A 14644-nucleotide genomic window follows, 5' to 3' on the forward strand; every position below is an offset into this window, starting at 1 on the left:
TAAAAAAAATGTATTATTATTTAGAGAAGAAAAAGAAGAAGAAGAAGAAGAAGAAAAGAACAAAAGAAAAAGAAGAAAAAGAAGAACAAGATAATTATAATTATTATATTTTGGAATTATTTTGAACATATCAATTATGCTTAAAAACCTTGATTCATGCCCTCGTCTTAAGAAACATATTGAAGTCATAACAATTCATGTATGTTTACATTCACTAGAGATTACTTCACTTACTATCGGTAATTAGTTTCATGACTAAGCGACAGAGCTCGCTAAATCGTTAGCTTGAATGATATCGAATGCTCGGAATCTCGGTGTGTTCACTATTGACTTGGTTGGTTATAATTTGCTGACAGAAAGCATGTGAAGGTTCTATTAGGCTTACAATCCAACTCTCAAAAATTATCATGAAGCTTGTCGAAATTGCGATACAAGTGTCGAAAAAACAACAACAAAAACACAAATAATGCCGGAAGCATTACTTACAGTAGCAGTTGAAAATTTTTTGGCCTTCGTATTTGATGACAATTGGATCGAAACAAAGCGGCAGCCCATAATGGTTTGTTAGTTACAGAAATAAAATGCATTTGTAAGATTTATGCAGAAGTGTTTATTACAGGTACCCTGCTATTAAATGTGCTTGAAATGAACCAAAAAGAGTTTTTAATACACAACAAACTTATTCAAATACAAAACCAGCATTGAAATCGGTAAAATAATAACGTTTTGGTTACATAGTATCGATTAATTTATGTTTGCGACAACTAACGGTTCCATAATTAGGACTAAACCTACATGGAAATTTATGTATAACATTTTGTAGCAAGTGTTTTGCAAAAAGAATATTTAAAAAAAATGAACATATATTACTAAAGAAAAAACTAGTTATCTCTGTTGTGAAAGTCCAAACCCAAAGCAAAGGGAAAACGTCATATACATGTTATTGCATTTGTCTTTCCTTACTGTATCTCCAGCAAGTAATACTGAATAAAATAGCTCTGCCATTAATGCATCAACCAAGTTTTTTTGTTGTTGAATATAATATGTACAAAAGTGTTTCCTATTACATATGAGCATTGCAATGGCATGCATGTACACCACCCGTAACTTGTACGGTAGCAGGTATGTACAATGAATAGTATAATTTGTTGAACTTACTTTGGTTCTGGTTGAATGTCATATTTATCCTTCTTGTTCATTTTCGGGATTTAACGAGAACTCTTATGTAAACTTTCTCCCTGCAGTGAACGGATATCCAACCAAAAAATAATGAAGTGATTCCGTTAAACTTCTTTACCGTAATACGTGAAAAAACGATTTGCCGTAAACATTCTTTCACTGTCTTGAAAAGCCATCGAAAGCACTTTGTAAACGAACTGTAAAGGAACATTTAGCTTCCTGCCTAACGGAGATTCAGCCTATGCGCTTATCAGTCTTTACCTGTATACTGCTACATTTTATTTTCTCAACTCGGGTTCAGATTTTGTATTCTACAGGGTTGTTAGGGCCTACAACAGGCATATTTCTAACGTTATGCGTGCGCATCTTTGCTAAAAACGCTAATGGTATACCATGTTTTATATGACGACGAGTGTCACCTCTTTTTAGTCATATCCTTTAAAACGACGAACAATTTTTATTTAAATTTTATAAATTTTCTTAATCTTTTGACTGATATGACGTACGTAATTGGACTTTTTTAAACGCCCCCCCCCCCACCAATTGCGTCAAGTGATTGTTATTCAAAGAAAGTATGACAACGAAAATATATATATAAATATAAATATTGCAGTTTAAAAATGTTCAAGATAGGAAGTGTTGTTATGAATGCATTATACCTGAAAGCGATTCCACTCAAAGACTACCCAATATAATGATATTTAATTGGACGCACCAGAATCGAGCTTTTTCAGGTTTGGGAATGTTTTGAGACATCGTAAGATCCTAAGAACGTTAGAATCTATTTGAATAAGATTGACGGGGAAATCAAGATTCACTTTTTTATCCAACAATATGACCCGCGTCATGCGAAAATGGGTTATAGGCCTAATAAGATCAGCGTAGTTCCAGACCATTGTGCGAAGTCCGGTCAAAAGTTGCACTATCCGCATATAATTATCTTATCATAACTTGATAAGGAATTTTAACATATTAAAACCATAAAATGCAAAATCGATTAATGGCCATTGCATCTGGGTGGTCTCTGTCGTCTTGGGCAAAGGTGTATTCCAAACAATGTCTGTGTAAACTAGAATAAAACAACCCACATATTGGAGCTAGCCATCCTGGTACAGACGTATCTTTAGAATACGTAGAAATTTCAACAAATTCTACAACCTGTCCAGGCAATCACTTTGAAATTTAAAAGTACAAAGAGAAGACAACAAGTTTTGCTTTATATTATTACATGTGTAATTCTTTTTAAAACAAACATGCACTGTACATCGTCGACAGATGCATAAGCAACTCACTATTTAAGAGCCATTTCATATTTTCGGTATGTGTTAGAGGAAAACTGCAAAATCTATTCTCATGCAGTTCCATGTTATTAAATTAAATTCTAAAAATGACATACGCATTAATGACTGTGAGTTGCGGCGAGTCGCAATCGTTATTTAAGCAGACAATTCGTTTTGAGTGTTGTTGCAATGACCACTTGTGGCAAACAAACGATTACAACAAAACAAATAGTGATTCGTATGTTCGCTGTAACGTCGTTAATATCAAGACAAGACATTCTTGACAGATTTGACAAAGCAATATTGCTTTTATAGAAACAATAACAAAGTGTGTAATTGTTATGATATTACATTGCAAGGTTTACCATAAAAGAAACATCTCGAAGTCAAGTATTTCACAGGACAGAACTTGTCTTAATATTTCTTATCAAGCATATGCATTGTATGGCAATTTATGTAGACATTGCAAATAGTTCAAGATATTAAACAGACGATCCAGACTTACATGTTTAATCGACCGCATTACAGCATCATAATAGCAGGAGGAATTGTATGTACATTATTTAAGAATTCCAAGCATTTTATAGTTTTGCAGTGTAACCTTGATTGAATACCTCTAAAGACTTGCATATTGCCAACAACTAGCTTTTGGTTTGAAAAAGTACCAGATCAACATCGCATGCAATAAATGACAATATATGTGCATAGCATACAATGCACTGTGCTCTTAAATAGGTATATGTCTTGAAGGTATATATTCGACAACAGTTTGTGCCAAGATCTTTTGAAATCCTTGAACAAATTAAAAAAAGATAAGAGAGAGAGAGAGATAGAGACGTTCAAACAAAGTTACATAAACACATCTTCTGCGTTGTTTTGTTTAAAAATCTTTTATTCACAAGCGATCGTGTTTTAGGAAATATCTTTCGAATGTATTCTGGTTCTTTCAAACATAATTGACAAATAACCAGAAACTTTTTGCCAAACGTACTTTTGAAACACACGATAAAATATTCTATTAAAGCATACATATTTTCGGAAAATTGATTAATGACGTTTTGTACGAGAAGACGAATTCAATTACTTAACAAATTATTTTGCATAACTGTTATAGATTGTGAAATTGCATAAACACCATAAACGTTTTATTGCATTTTTATTGTATCCAACATCGCATAATCGACTATAGGAGCTGTAAAGATATTACCGACTCTTAGAGTCAATTATTATAAAAAAAATTGGGTACTTTGTCAAGCTATTATTGATGATGATAAACTTTTTGGAAAGCATTTACTATACTGCAAATTTATTTCCTTTATTTTATACGTCTGGTAACTACGTTGTAAACCTGTTCATTTATAGGACTGATGTATTACAGGGGTAGTCATCCAAACAGTTTACATTAATGAGCCATTCTCTATTAAAAGGGGGTTTGATGCAGGTGCGTAAAGTATCGTCCCATAAGAGCCTTTGCAGTCCGCACAGGCTATTTAGGGACGACACTTTCCGCTTTTATGATATTTTCTGTTTTAAGAAAGTCAATACCTAGCAAAAATCCAGTTAAGGCGGAAAGTGTCGTACCTTATTGGCCTGTGCGGACTGCACAGGCTATTCTGGGACGACACTTTACGCGCATGCATTAGAGAATGGTTGATAACTTTCATGTAGGTAATTATTTACTTGTTATTTCACGCGTGTAGGATGTTTGATTTAAAATGTAATTCAAATTTAAGCTTAACTGACATTATACAATTCGTTACTTAATTGTGATTTACATATTCTGTACGGTGAATGAATTATATTTTAATTTTCACTTCAAAATGATTAAGTTATCAACAAAAACAGTATTTTAATGTTTTAATGAATGCATAAACCACGTTATTTATTAATTAATGATGTTACATTTCACATGTCACATACACTCAACGTATTTTATCAACAGTCGTAAACCATGTGCGAGAAATAAACGTTTTTTTTGTATCGAAAAACATTTTGTTTTGTGCGTTGTTGAAATAAAGGAATATGACTTCATGCGAAAATTGCTTTAATGCCGAGTACGGCCAGCGTAACTCCAGACCAGTGTGCGCAGTCTGATCAAAAGCTCTACTGTCCGCTTTCATCCAACCATTGATTTACTATAATTTAATTTCAAACAAGGGCGTAGCAAGCATTTTTTTAGCTGTAGGCACAGGTATGATATATAAAAACGGGTGGTAACATTTTTGAAAATCCTATAACGCCTGTGGTGAGATCTAAAGCATATCTAGACAAATAATAAGATAACAAAATATAAGACTTTGGCCTGTTTTGTTTGATATTTTACTGTTGTATCTCAATGTATTGATTTATGATGATTATGACGTCATTAAAAACCTCACTTGGATGGAAATGTATAAAGATGCGCTTTACCCCATGCCACGAAACAACAACGAACGTTCTTGTTCGAGATCAAGGGACCGAACCGACTTGGATTCAGTCAATGGATCGGGTTACCGGGACAAGTTCTCCATTTTAAATTTCCACGGTCATAAACATTATTCGGAATGTTTCTTAAAAATCCAACGATAATCGAGTACAACTTACTGTAGTGTTGAAAGAGAGACATGTAGATCTATGTAAACGTGTAACAGCAAGTCCCGTGAAAAGAAGCGAGCTAGAATCTATGCACATAGAAAAAAGTAGAGTTGATAATTGGAAGATATGTCCTTTGAACACGACCAGAATCCATTGCCTGAGGATTATGCCAATATGAAATGCAGATTTTTAACACCTCATCCCCCTCAGGGTCAACATTTTAATGCGTTTTTCGAAGTTGAAGCATTTTTTTTTTCATGTTTCAAAAAAAATGTAGGCCAGGGCCAGCTGTGCCTAATAGCAGCAACGCCCCTGTCAAATGCATTTTATGTTGATGCAGTTTCAATTAATTTGCGATGAAATTATCAAAATTCCTTATTAAATTTTTGTTAGAAACTCTGGGCTATTTGAGAGGATTGGAGCTCCACACAACAGGTGATAGCCCACAACATATCTTAAATTCAACGGACATAACTACATAAGCATCCCTTGCCCATGAATTCTTCTGTTTTATGTTTTTCATCTTGTCATTTGTGTAAATTGGCCATTTAATCGAATGGCTACGGCCTTAATGCGGGATGATGCGTTCGGTAAAAACCATTTTGCAACCGATTGCGTGGCAGTGGGTTGTCTGAGGCGGTAACTCTAGTTCTATCTAAGTTTGTGACGGTTGCGTTTCATTGTACTGTGTGTTGTCCTTTTTTCCACAAAGCATTATATCATTACAATAAAATAGCCTCAAGGGAAAACAGGGTGTTGTCAAGACGTTAATAGTTTTTATTCCAGGATTTTCGTTCGCTATCGCTGAATAGTATCAGCTACTCCACTTTTGTCAGTTATAAACATGATTATTTGAATAATTTCCGTTACAGTGGTTCGGAGTTTGTTTCTGTTTTTAAACCAAAATGTATGTTATTCCTGAAGTCCTTCATGAACAATAGACTAACACATTACAAGAAATCTGTGTCATTAATAGAGGTTATATGTCAAAGCTGTTATTTATCACCCTCTCATGCGTAGAAGCGATTAAAATTACATTTAAATATAAGAACATGAAGTTTTCTTAAATGGTGAAGATGGCTTGTCTTTAAAAAAAAGTTTAATATTTATCACTTTGAGTTTGAAAATAGTAAAAACAAAACATTATAATTATACGTGCGCAAAAATATGTGAACCCCAAAATAATATTTTCAACGGATATCGAAATTATCTCAGGCAGATTGTCAATATACGGTTCTCCTATCTGTAATGATGGTGGAATGACCAAAATCATCCGGGTGCCCGACAACTCATTCGGAACAATGCAATAATTATCCATGGAAACAATACCCAAAAGGACCCTTTTGTCAAAAACGAATATTAAATAGATGATATATTATCAATTTACCGAGTAACTTACGTTATTCATTGAACAGTACAGAGAACCACCTCAAAATTAGTTTTGGTTGTTTCCAGTGACAGCAGAAAGGATACTACAAGAGTTTAGATATCGATAACACGTAAAAAGAAGATTCAGCGTGCATATTGACCTAATTGATTTGGGCCGAGGTGGCCAACCTGTGAGGCAAAAAACATTTAATGAATTATGAATAACGATTTTTTTAAAATAATTTATAAACTGTTTATTTGATAATATTTGCGTGGCATACAACTGTCTGTGTTGATTAACACACAAACCACGATCGTCCATGAATACACGAAAATCCTACAATTCACGCATATATGACATCATAATTAACAACTGATTTACTTAATGAGAGTTTCACAAATTATAGGCATAGCAAAATGAAATAAATTATTTTATTGAAAAGGTAAAACAATAGCTGCAAATCGAACATATACAAATATAATATTTAAAGAAAGTGAAGTGAATAAATTATGATTATTAAATCAGCGGCGGGTAATTATTAAATAACTTGTATTTCTGATTTCCCATGCTCATTTATTGTAAATTATTGCCAATACACGCGACAATTACATCTTATTGCTTTAAATAGTATAAACAATATATTAAAAGTGCATACAATAAAGCATTATGGCTACATGGTTTATATATTTATTCAAAATAAATAGAATTTGACAAGTTTCATTTTCTTGCCACTGTTCATTGCCTGATCATAGTTTCCGGTGATGAAATGTAATAAACAGTCATCATGTTTACAGAAGATAGTCCGTAATTGTGGCAAATACAAATGTCATTTTCTGGAGTCATCTCATTAATATATAAAATATATATAAAAACATTTGTAAAAATATTGCAAGAAATATACATTTCCAAAAAGGAAATTCATTTATGCGTTGAATAAGACCAAGATTGTGAAAATCGCTGCACAGTTGATGAAAAATTGATGAAAATATGGCTGTTAAAAGCGATGCACCCTGTTTTGGGGTGATTTGGAGTTGCATACCTTGTTATATATATATTTGATAGTGATTTTTTTCATAAAAATTAATTTTTCGTTATAATATGATTATTTATCATTCAAAATGATGTTTTAACTAATTAATATCATAGCCACACGCTAACCACCTGTGATTTGAGTACGATGTTTACCGGTTCACAGCGAGGCTAAAGTGACCATTGTTGTGTGCGCATATATTTTACTCTAATATTTATAACATCTATTGTTGCCCTAGCTGAACAGCGAAATCAACGCTTGACAGAATGTGTTGTTAAAGAGATGTATGGAAGCGAAGAAACGAATAAAATAAAAAATTTGATTTCGTCAAAATGTAGTTGTATACTTTATAGCTTATACTGGCTTATTTGAGACAAACATGATAGTAATCATCATTACCCAATTAAGATACGCTGTTTGTTTCATTGAAAGTGTGTTCGCTCCTTTTCTGATTTGCCCACTTATTTTGCTCGTTGAGATCTAATTGCTTCCATAGAAATGTAGCTTGCGCATACAATCTTATGTTATTGTCTTTTAATGCCATGTTATGTTATGTCCTGTTAATGTCATGATATTTTACTTCCTAATTTAACAATCTGTACATGTAGTATCGTGAATGCCGTATCATGCTACTGCATGTTGATGTCATGTCATGTTTGATGTAAATTCATGTTTAACAAAATATGCGATAGTTATTATTTTTTTTTTAGTATCCTGACCTAGATGGCATTGAATATTTGGTCCAAATAAATCATCGTCAAGTGCATTGTAACTTAACATGAAAAAATTTCTGCGCTAAATAACTTTAAATTTTATGGACAAGAAGCTTACATGCAGACCTACCATGTGATTGCCTTATTATTTAAATTTACGAACGAATTCACTTGAATCGCGTTGTTATCCGATGTGTATTGTTGCTGTAACTGTTGTATCTACTGATGTTGCGTTTTTTTGTAAACAGCAGTATAAATAAGTGTAAAAATGAATTGCTACAACTCACAATTTCCTGTGAAGTGATCACAGAACGATAGCACACTTGACAAAAAAACTTTATCAATGGCGAACCAGGTAAACAAATCTCTTACAAAGCGTTTCTTCACAAAGCAAGTAATTCAATAAAAACGCAAAAATAACAAACACAAACATAGAGTTGGGAGTTAAGTTCCGGTAATAATTGATTGATATTTAATGCACTGGCTTCGAAGATAATAACATAAATGACGTGAATATAGAACTTGTATTGCTTGTAGGACGTATTGAACGAAACAAATAAGCTGGCAACGATTTTTCATAACGAATTGCAATTGCGTTACATTCATATTCAGTAATATTTCTTGTAATCAGCAATGTGTTCGGTTTGTTTATGACACATATTTATTTTTGTAATGAAAATAATTATCACAAATAAGTTGTGTCTGCCTTAGACAAAAACTTTGCATAAGTTAATGAAGTATAGCCAAAAACTACGTTAGACATGAAGAGCAAACAATTAAGTGAAAACGCACATCATCGAAAAGAAAGTAAAAAGTGAGTGTGCATACCAGCAATAGACGTTGGGATGAAATATCATGCAGTAAAAAAGATTGTGAGCCAAAATAGCACGGTAAGTCAATTACCAATGTTACGATGTAATTGGTCAGATGCTGTATGTGAATTAAGTTGATTCGACCAATTAAAGATTACCTTGTGCAATTTATGTCACAACAATACAGTTTATATACGACTTTGACCAACAGAAAGCCGCACCTCACTATATGTTATGGAAAGTGATCAATCGCGTCAAAAGAGGGAATGCTAATTTCTGCACAATGAGGTTCATACCGTATCCAGCGAGTCTGTTTAGTTTGTATGAAAAATATAAATTCATGCATACTTCAAGGGCGCTTAATACATTTTTAAATACAAGTTAAATGCACTTCAAAATGTTTGCAAAAAAACTTATAAATATGGTAATATACGATAAATTATATTGAGAAGATATTGGTTTTTACTTTCAGATCAATGGTTGAGAAAGTAGGACATGTTTATAACAAAATATAATTAAAATAATCAATAAGGAAAGCAGACCAACACAATGCGAGAAAAATGACTTACCCGCCATCGTAACTCAACATATGTTCCTTAGATTTTCACTCGGAGATCAGGATACTTATTGGTTATATAAAGCGCATTTCTTAAACTGAATTAGTCTTGTAGATTTCGTGGTTTTTCTGGATGATATTGGGTGTTATAAACAAAGGTCAGTATTTAAATGTAAGTTCTTGTTTTTATTGATTGTATTGTTGTTTCAATAGTGATGCAATGGGGACTGAATGAATGTGTGTTTTTATGTTGTTTCACTGACAGAATTCGTGTGAGTAGTACAGGTATGTGTAGAAGACATATATTCTCTTGGGAATTGAACGTTTCTTCTGTTTGGCAAGTGTATTTGTACCTGTTATTACACATATCATAGCAAGGGAGATTTTTACATGATATGAAATGCAAATGTCCCCACATGAAAAATCACTTATGTTGATATCAAGCAACACAAACTAAAAATGAACAGCAAAATATGCAGAAATATATCGAACGTCTTCTTCTATCTAATCGAAATGAAACACGTGATATATAACAGTAAAAAGAAGCCACAAACGCTATCTCTTAAAATGCACCATACATTGACGTTGCGTTTCCCTGTATATCGTGATATAATAATATTATTATTATCAATAATAATAATAAGAATAATATAAAATATAATAATAATAATAATAATAATAATAATAATAACAATATTGGTAATAATAATAATAATAATAATAATAATAATAATAATAATAATAACAATAATAACAATAATAATAACAATAATAATAATAATAATAATAATAATAATAATAATAATAATAATAATAATAATAATAATAATAATATAATAATAATAATAATACTAATATAACAATAATAACTTTATTTCATGAAGAATTCACATTAAGAAATAATTTATTTTTCACAATGTGGTCTACAGTAACAAAACACAAGTATACATATCGAAACATGCATACGAACATTTAAGGGGAAAAAAATTAACTATACAGTTAAATGTTATAATAACTTCCTCATCAATTCCGACGACGACGACGAAGATGACGACAACGATGATAAGGATGACGATGATGACTATGATAATACAAAATATGCAAAATCTGATACAAAAATCAATCTTTCAAAAATCAATCTTTCAACATAAATCACATCAGACACATCAAATCAAAGTATTTAAATAGAAAAAAAATGAGCATATATATTTATATTAATGATTTGTTTGTAGGTATTTTTTCAATTTTATTTTGAATGTAGTATTCGAAGACACTTGTCGGATGCTTATTGGATTTGAATTCCATATGGTTCGTGACCGAAACGAAAACGCTCGTTTTCCATAATTTGTTTTAAAGGAATAGGTGATATATCAGTGTGTGTGATGGATCTAAGAGCGTACACATTGTTATTTGAGATATGAATAACATTATTGAAATAAGAGGGTATTGCGCCTATAACAAAATTATGAACAATAGATCCAATTAGGAAAGTACATCTGTTATTGAATGTCAACCAACCAAGTTCTTTGAATAAGGGAGCTGAAGGAGTTGAATATGGTTTATTCAGTATTATTTTAGCAGCTCGTTTTTGTATCGAATGTATTTTACGTAAGTGTGACTGAACACCATAACGCACAACAATAATCCATAGTCGTTAATATATACGAGTTGTAAAATAGTTTTTCTGTTTCATAGTTAATAAAATAGTTTATTCGTTTTAATAAGACCAGTTTAAAGTTAAGTTTATGACTTACACTGTTTATGTGAGATTGCAATGTTTGCTCATCAATCGTAACTCCTAGTAAATTAAATTGTTTGGTGTGTTCAAGGATTATGCCACTTATATTAAGTCTAAGATTGTCAGTAGAACTACGAGCTTTTGATAAAAGCATACATTTAGTTTTGTTTGGATGAATTGACATGTTATTAAAGGAACACCATGTTGCTATATCGTCCAAATCGTTTTGCAAATGTAATTGTATATTATGAATGTTATAATCCGATACGTTTAATGTTGAATCGTCTGCAAAAAGATTAATTGTTGAGTTTTCAACGAAGGATGGGGTGTCATTAATGTAAATAAGAAATAAAATTGGCCCAAGTATAGAGCCTTGTGGTACACCGGTTTTGATATATTGAAACGACGATTTTCTGGAACCTATTTTAATACACTGTCTTCTATAAGAAAGATAAGATTTCATCAAAGCAAGAGCATTGTCAGAAAAATGGTACATGGTGAGTTTTTCAAGTAAAATGTCATGATCTAATAAATCGAATGCTTTTCTGAGATCCAGGAAAATTGATCCAACTATGCGACCAGAATCAATATACTGTAACCAAGAATCCACAAGGCGAATCAAGGATGTTTGACAGGAATGATTTTGGCAGAAACCAGATTGGTACTTGTGGAGTTGTTCATGCTTTTCAAGATATGATTTAAGTTGATTTGTAATGTGTCTCTCAAATATCTTCGAAATTGTTGTGAGAATAGAAATTGGTCTGTAATTGTTAAGATCACATTTATCTGCACCTTTATGTATTGGCAAAACATATGCATCTTTAAGCTGGTCGGGAAAAATTCCAGCAATTATTAATAATAGAAGAAATCGGACCTACAATGGTATCCCTACAATATTTGAGAATTTTAGCGCCAATATTGTCTACTCCGGCAGCTTTGGATATTTTGAGAGAGTATATTAATTTCCGAACGTCAAATATCGTAATCTGAGGAATGTCAAATACTGGAATTCCTATTTTTGGTCTAAAAATGTTTTGAAAGTTTATTAAATGTTTGGGTCATATCTTCTTTTCGAAACTATATGGGAAATGTTGATGAAATGATTGTTAAACTCTTCTAAAATATCTTCAACATTTTCAATATCTTTATTATTTTCCTTATTTTTGTTGGAAGAGTAAGTGAAGTTTGTGGTTTTGTTAAAGCATTAAGAGTATTCCATAGATGCTGAACTGATGCATTTTCCTTCACCGATTGGTTATAAAACTGCCGTTTACTTTTTCTTATTAGGATTGTTACACGATTTCGCTGTTTCCTGTATTCATCTATTTTATGATGCTTTTTTAACAAATCGCGAATTTTGATTTCTTGTCTTATTTCCGCTGTAAACCAACTGGGTAGACGATCAGATTTTATTCTTTTTGTTTTTAATGGTGCGTGAGCGTTTAGCGCTTCATTTATTTTATTTAGTAAATAACAAAGTGAAGTATTTGGATCTGCTATTGTTTCAACATGTTCTACATTTGACATTAACAAATAATTTTGAAAGTTTGATTCATTGAAATTTTTGAATTGCCTATATAACACACTGCAAAGTGGTCACTTATACTAAAGGACGATACAAACATTTCCATGATTCGATCCGGACGATTAGTATAGAAATGATCAATTATAGTGTTGGATGTTTTTGTTATTCGTGTTGGTTGCCTGACCAATTGTTGGAGTCCATTTGCCAACACAAAAGAAGACCATTTAATATTACTGAACACATCTTTGTCAGGAAGAAAATTTATGTTAAAATCTCCTAATATATAAAATTCTGTATCCATTAAGTTATTAGCGTTTTTACCATTAGATTCATATGTCGATATCCATTCAATTGTAGAATCCGGTGGTCTGTATACAAAGTTTATTAAGAATGATTTTGTTTGAGGAAACATTATTTCAATCCAAACTGATTCTAAACAATTTACGTTTAAGTCCAATCTATGTTGGAAAGGTATTTATCTTTAATATAAATTATTATGTCTCCACCCATTCAATTGCTTCTGTCACGGCGAATAATATTATAATTTGGAATTTGTATATCATTATCTAATATTTCAGCATTTAAAAATGTTTCAATAAGTCCTAATATGTGAATATCCGAATTATAAAGTACACATTTGCTTTCATCAATCTTTGGTTATATGTGATGAATGTTTGAACAAACAACATGTAATCCTCTATTAGTGAAATTAAAATCCAAAGTTGATTCTGTAATTATACTACACTTTTCATTAGAAAAACAATTATCTTTTTCAATGGTAGTGCTACTTTCTAAAGAGAAAATTATCATTAATATTTGATACTAAGTAGACAGCTTCATTTGATACAATCGTATTTAAAATTCTAGTGTCAGAATCACATTTGCATACACAGTTATTACATTCTACACATAAGTTATTCAAAACATCAAATTTATTATAACTAACAGTACCACTCTTAGGATTTGAAGTGTGTGATGGCCTGATGTGAATATCCTATGCTTGGGTCTTGCTCTGACAGCGATATCGTCCGTATCTCCTAGACTCGGACCACGAGTTGCTATGGTAACTCACCGATCGACGCCATTTTCCGGTAGCAGTCATTTGTGCCGTGATTATTCAAGCCACACACATTGCAATATGCTTTTGGTGGCATTCGTCGTCCCTGAAGAGAGTCAAATCGTCGTTGATCAGTTGCCATGCTGTTTCCGGCAACTTGACCTGGTGCATGATCTCTGTATCCGGTTTGCGTCTGAAAACTGCTTCTGCCGTCACGTGAATTGCCATTCATTGAGCCTCGTCCAGATGCGTATTTTTTGTAGCCATAACTTCCGGTTTGCAACTGATAGTTACGTGAATCGCCGTTTCTCGGACTGCCTCGGTCAGGAGCATAACTTACGTATCCATTACTTCCGGATTGAGTGGAGTGAGAGGTTACGCTACGATTAGCTTGTCGATCTTGTTGCACGCACGTCTTCTGTTTAATGATGTTCACGGCTTTGTTTATGTTAGCCACTAGCGTACTGCAGCCTCTAGCGTCCCATCTCCGCCATGCAAATGTTGAGCCATGTTACCATTTCCATTAACAAATGGTGTATACACTTCAATAGATTGAGCATTTGTTTCTTCGCATATATGTTTAATTATGTTATTCAGCGGAACTACATCTGCATCTCGTCTTGGGCAACTGTGTACAAGTATACAGTGCAGTTATGTCCATTAAATTCATGTAGCAGTTGCCTTATTTCACGGTATGCTTTTTTTGCGTCGCCTCCTTCCGCCATGTCATTCCCACCAATATATATAATCACATTTTTGTATTGTGTAATGTCCCATAAATCCAGTGTCAAACGAATGTCTTTAATTGTCC

General features: G+C 32.5%; 1 protein-coding gene across 4 annotated transcripts in view; it reads right to left on the reverse strand.

Moving 5' to 3' along the window:
* LOC127844336 (protein-glutamine gamma-glutamyltransferase K-like) overlaps positions 1–14644 on the reverse strand; it is a 226580-nt gene that overhangs the window by 191260 nt on the left and 20676 nt on the right. For 2 of the 4 annotated variants that reach the window (XM_052374445.1, XM_052374443.1), the window contains exon 1: positions 1159–1318. The exons of the other annotated variants lie outside the window; for them this stretch is intronic. In XM_052374445.1, the coding sequence (XP_052230405.1) occupies positions 1159–1199 (41 nt within the window). In that variant the 5' untranslated portion in view covers positions 1200–1318. Of the gene's footprint in view, positions 1–1158; positions 1319–14644 lie in introns of those variants that run through there. 4 annotated transcript variants of the gene reach the window in all.

This window comes from Dreissena polymorpha, chromosome 9 (assembly GCF_020536995.1).
Source record: "Dreissena polymorpha isolate Duluth1 chromosome 9, UMN_Dpol_1.0, whole genome shotgun sequence".
Classification (NCBI taxonomy): domain Eukaryota; kingdom Metazoa; phylum Mollusca; class Bivalvia; order Myida; family Dreissenidae; genus Dreissena; species Dreissena polymorpha.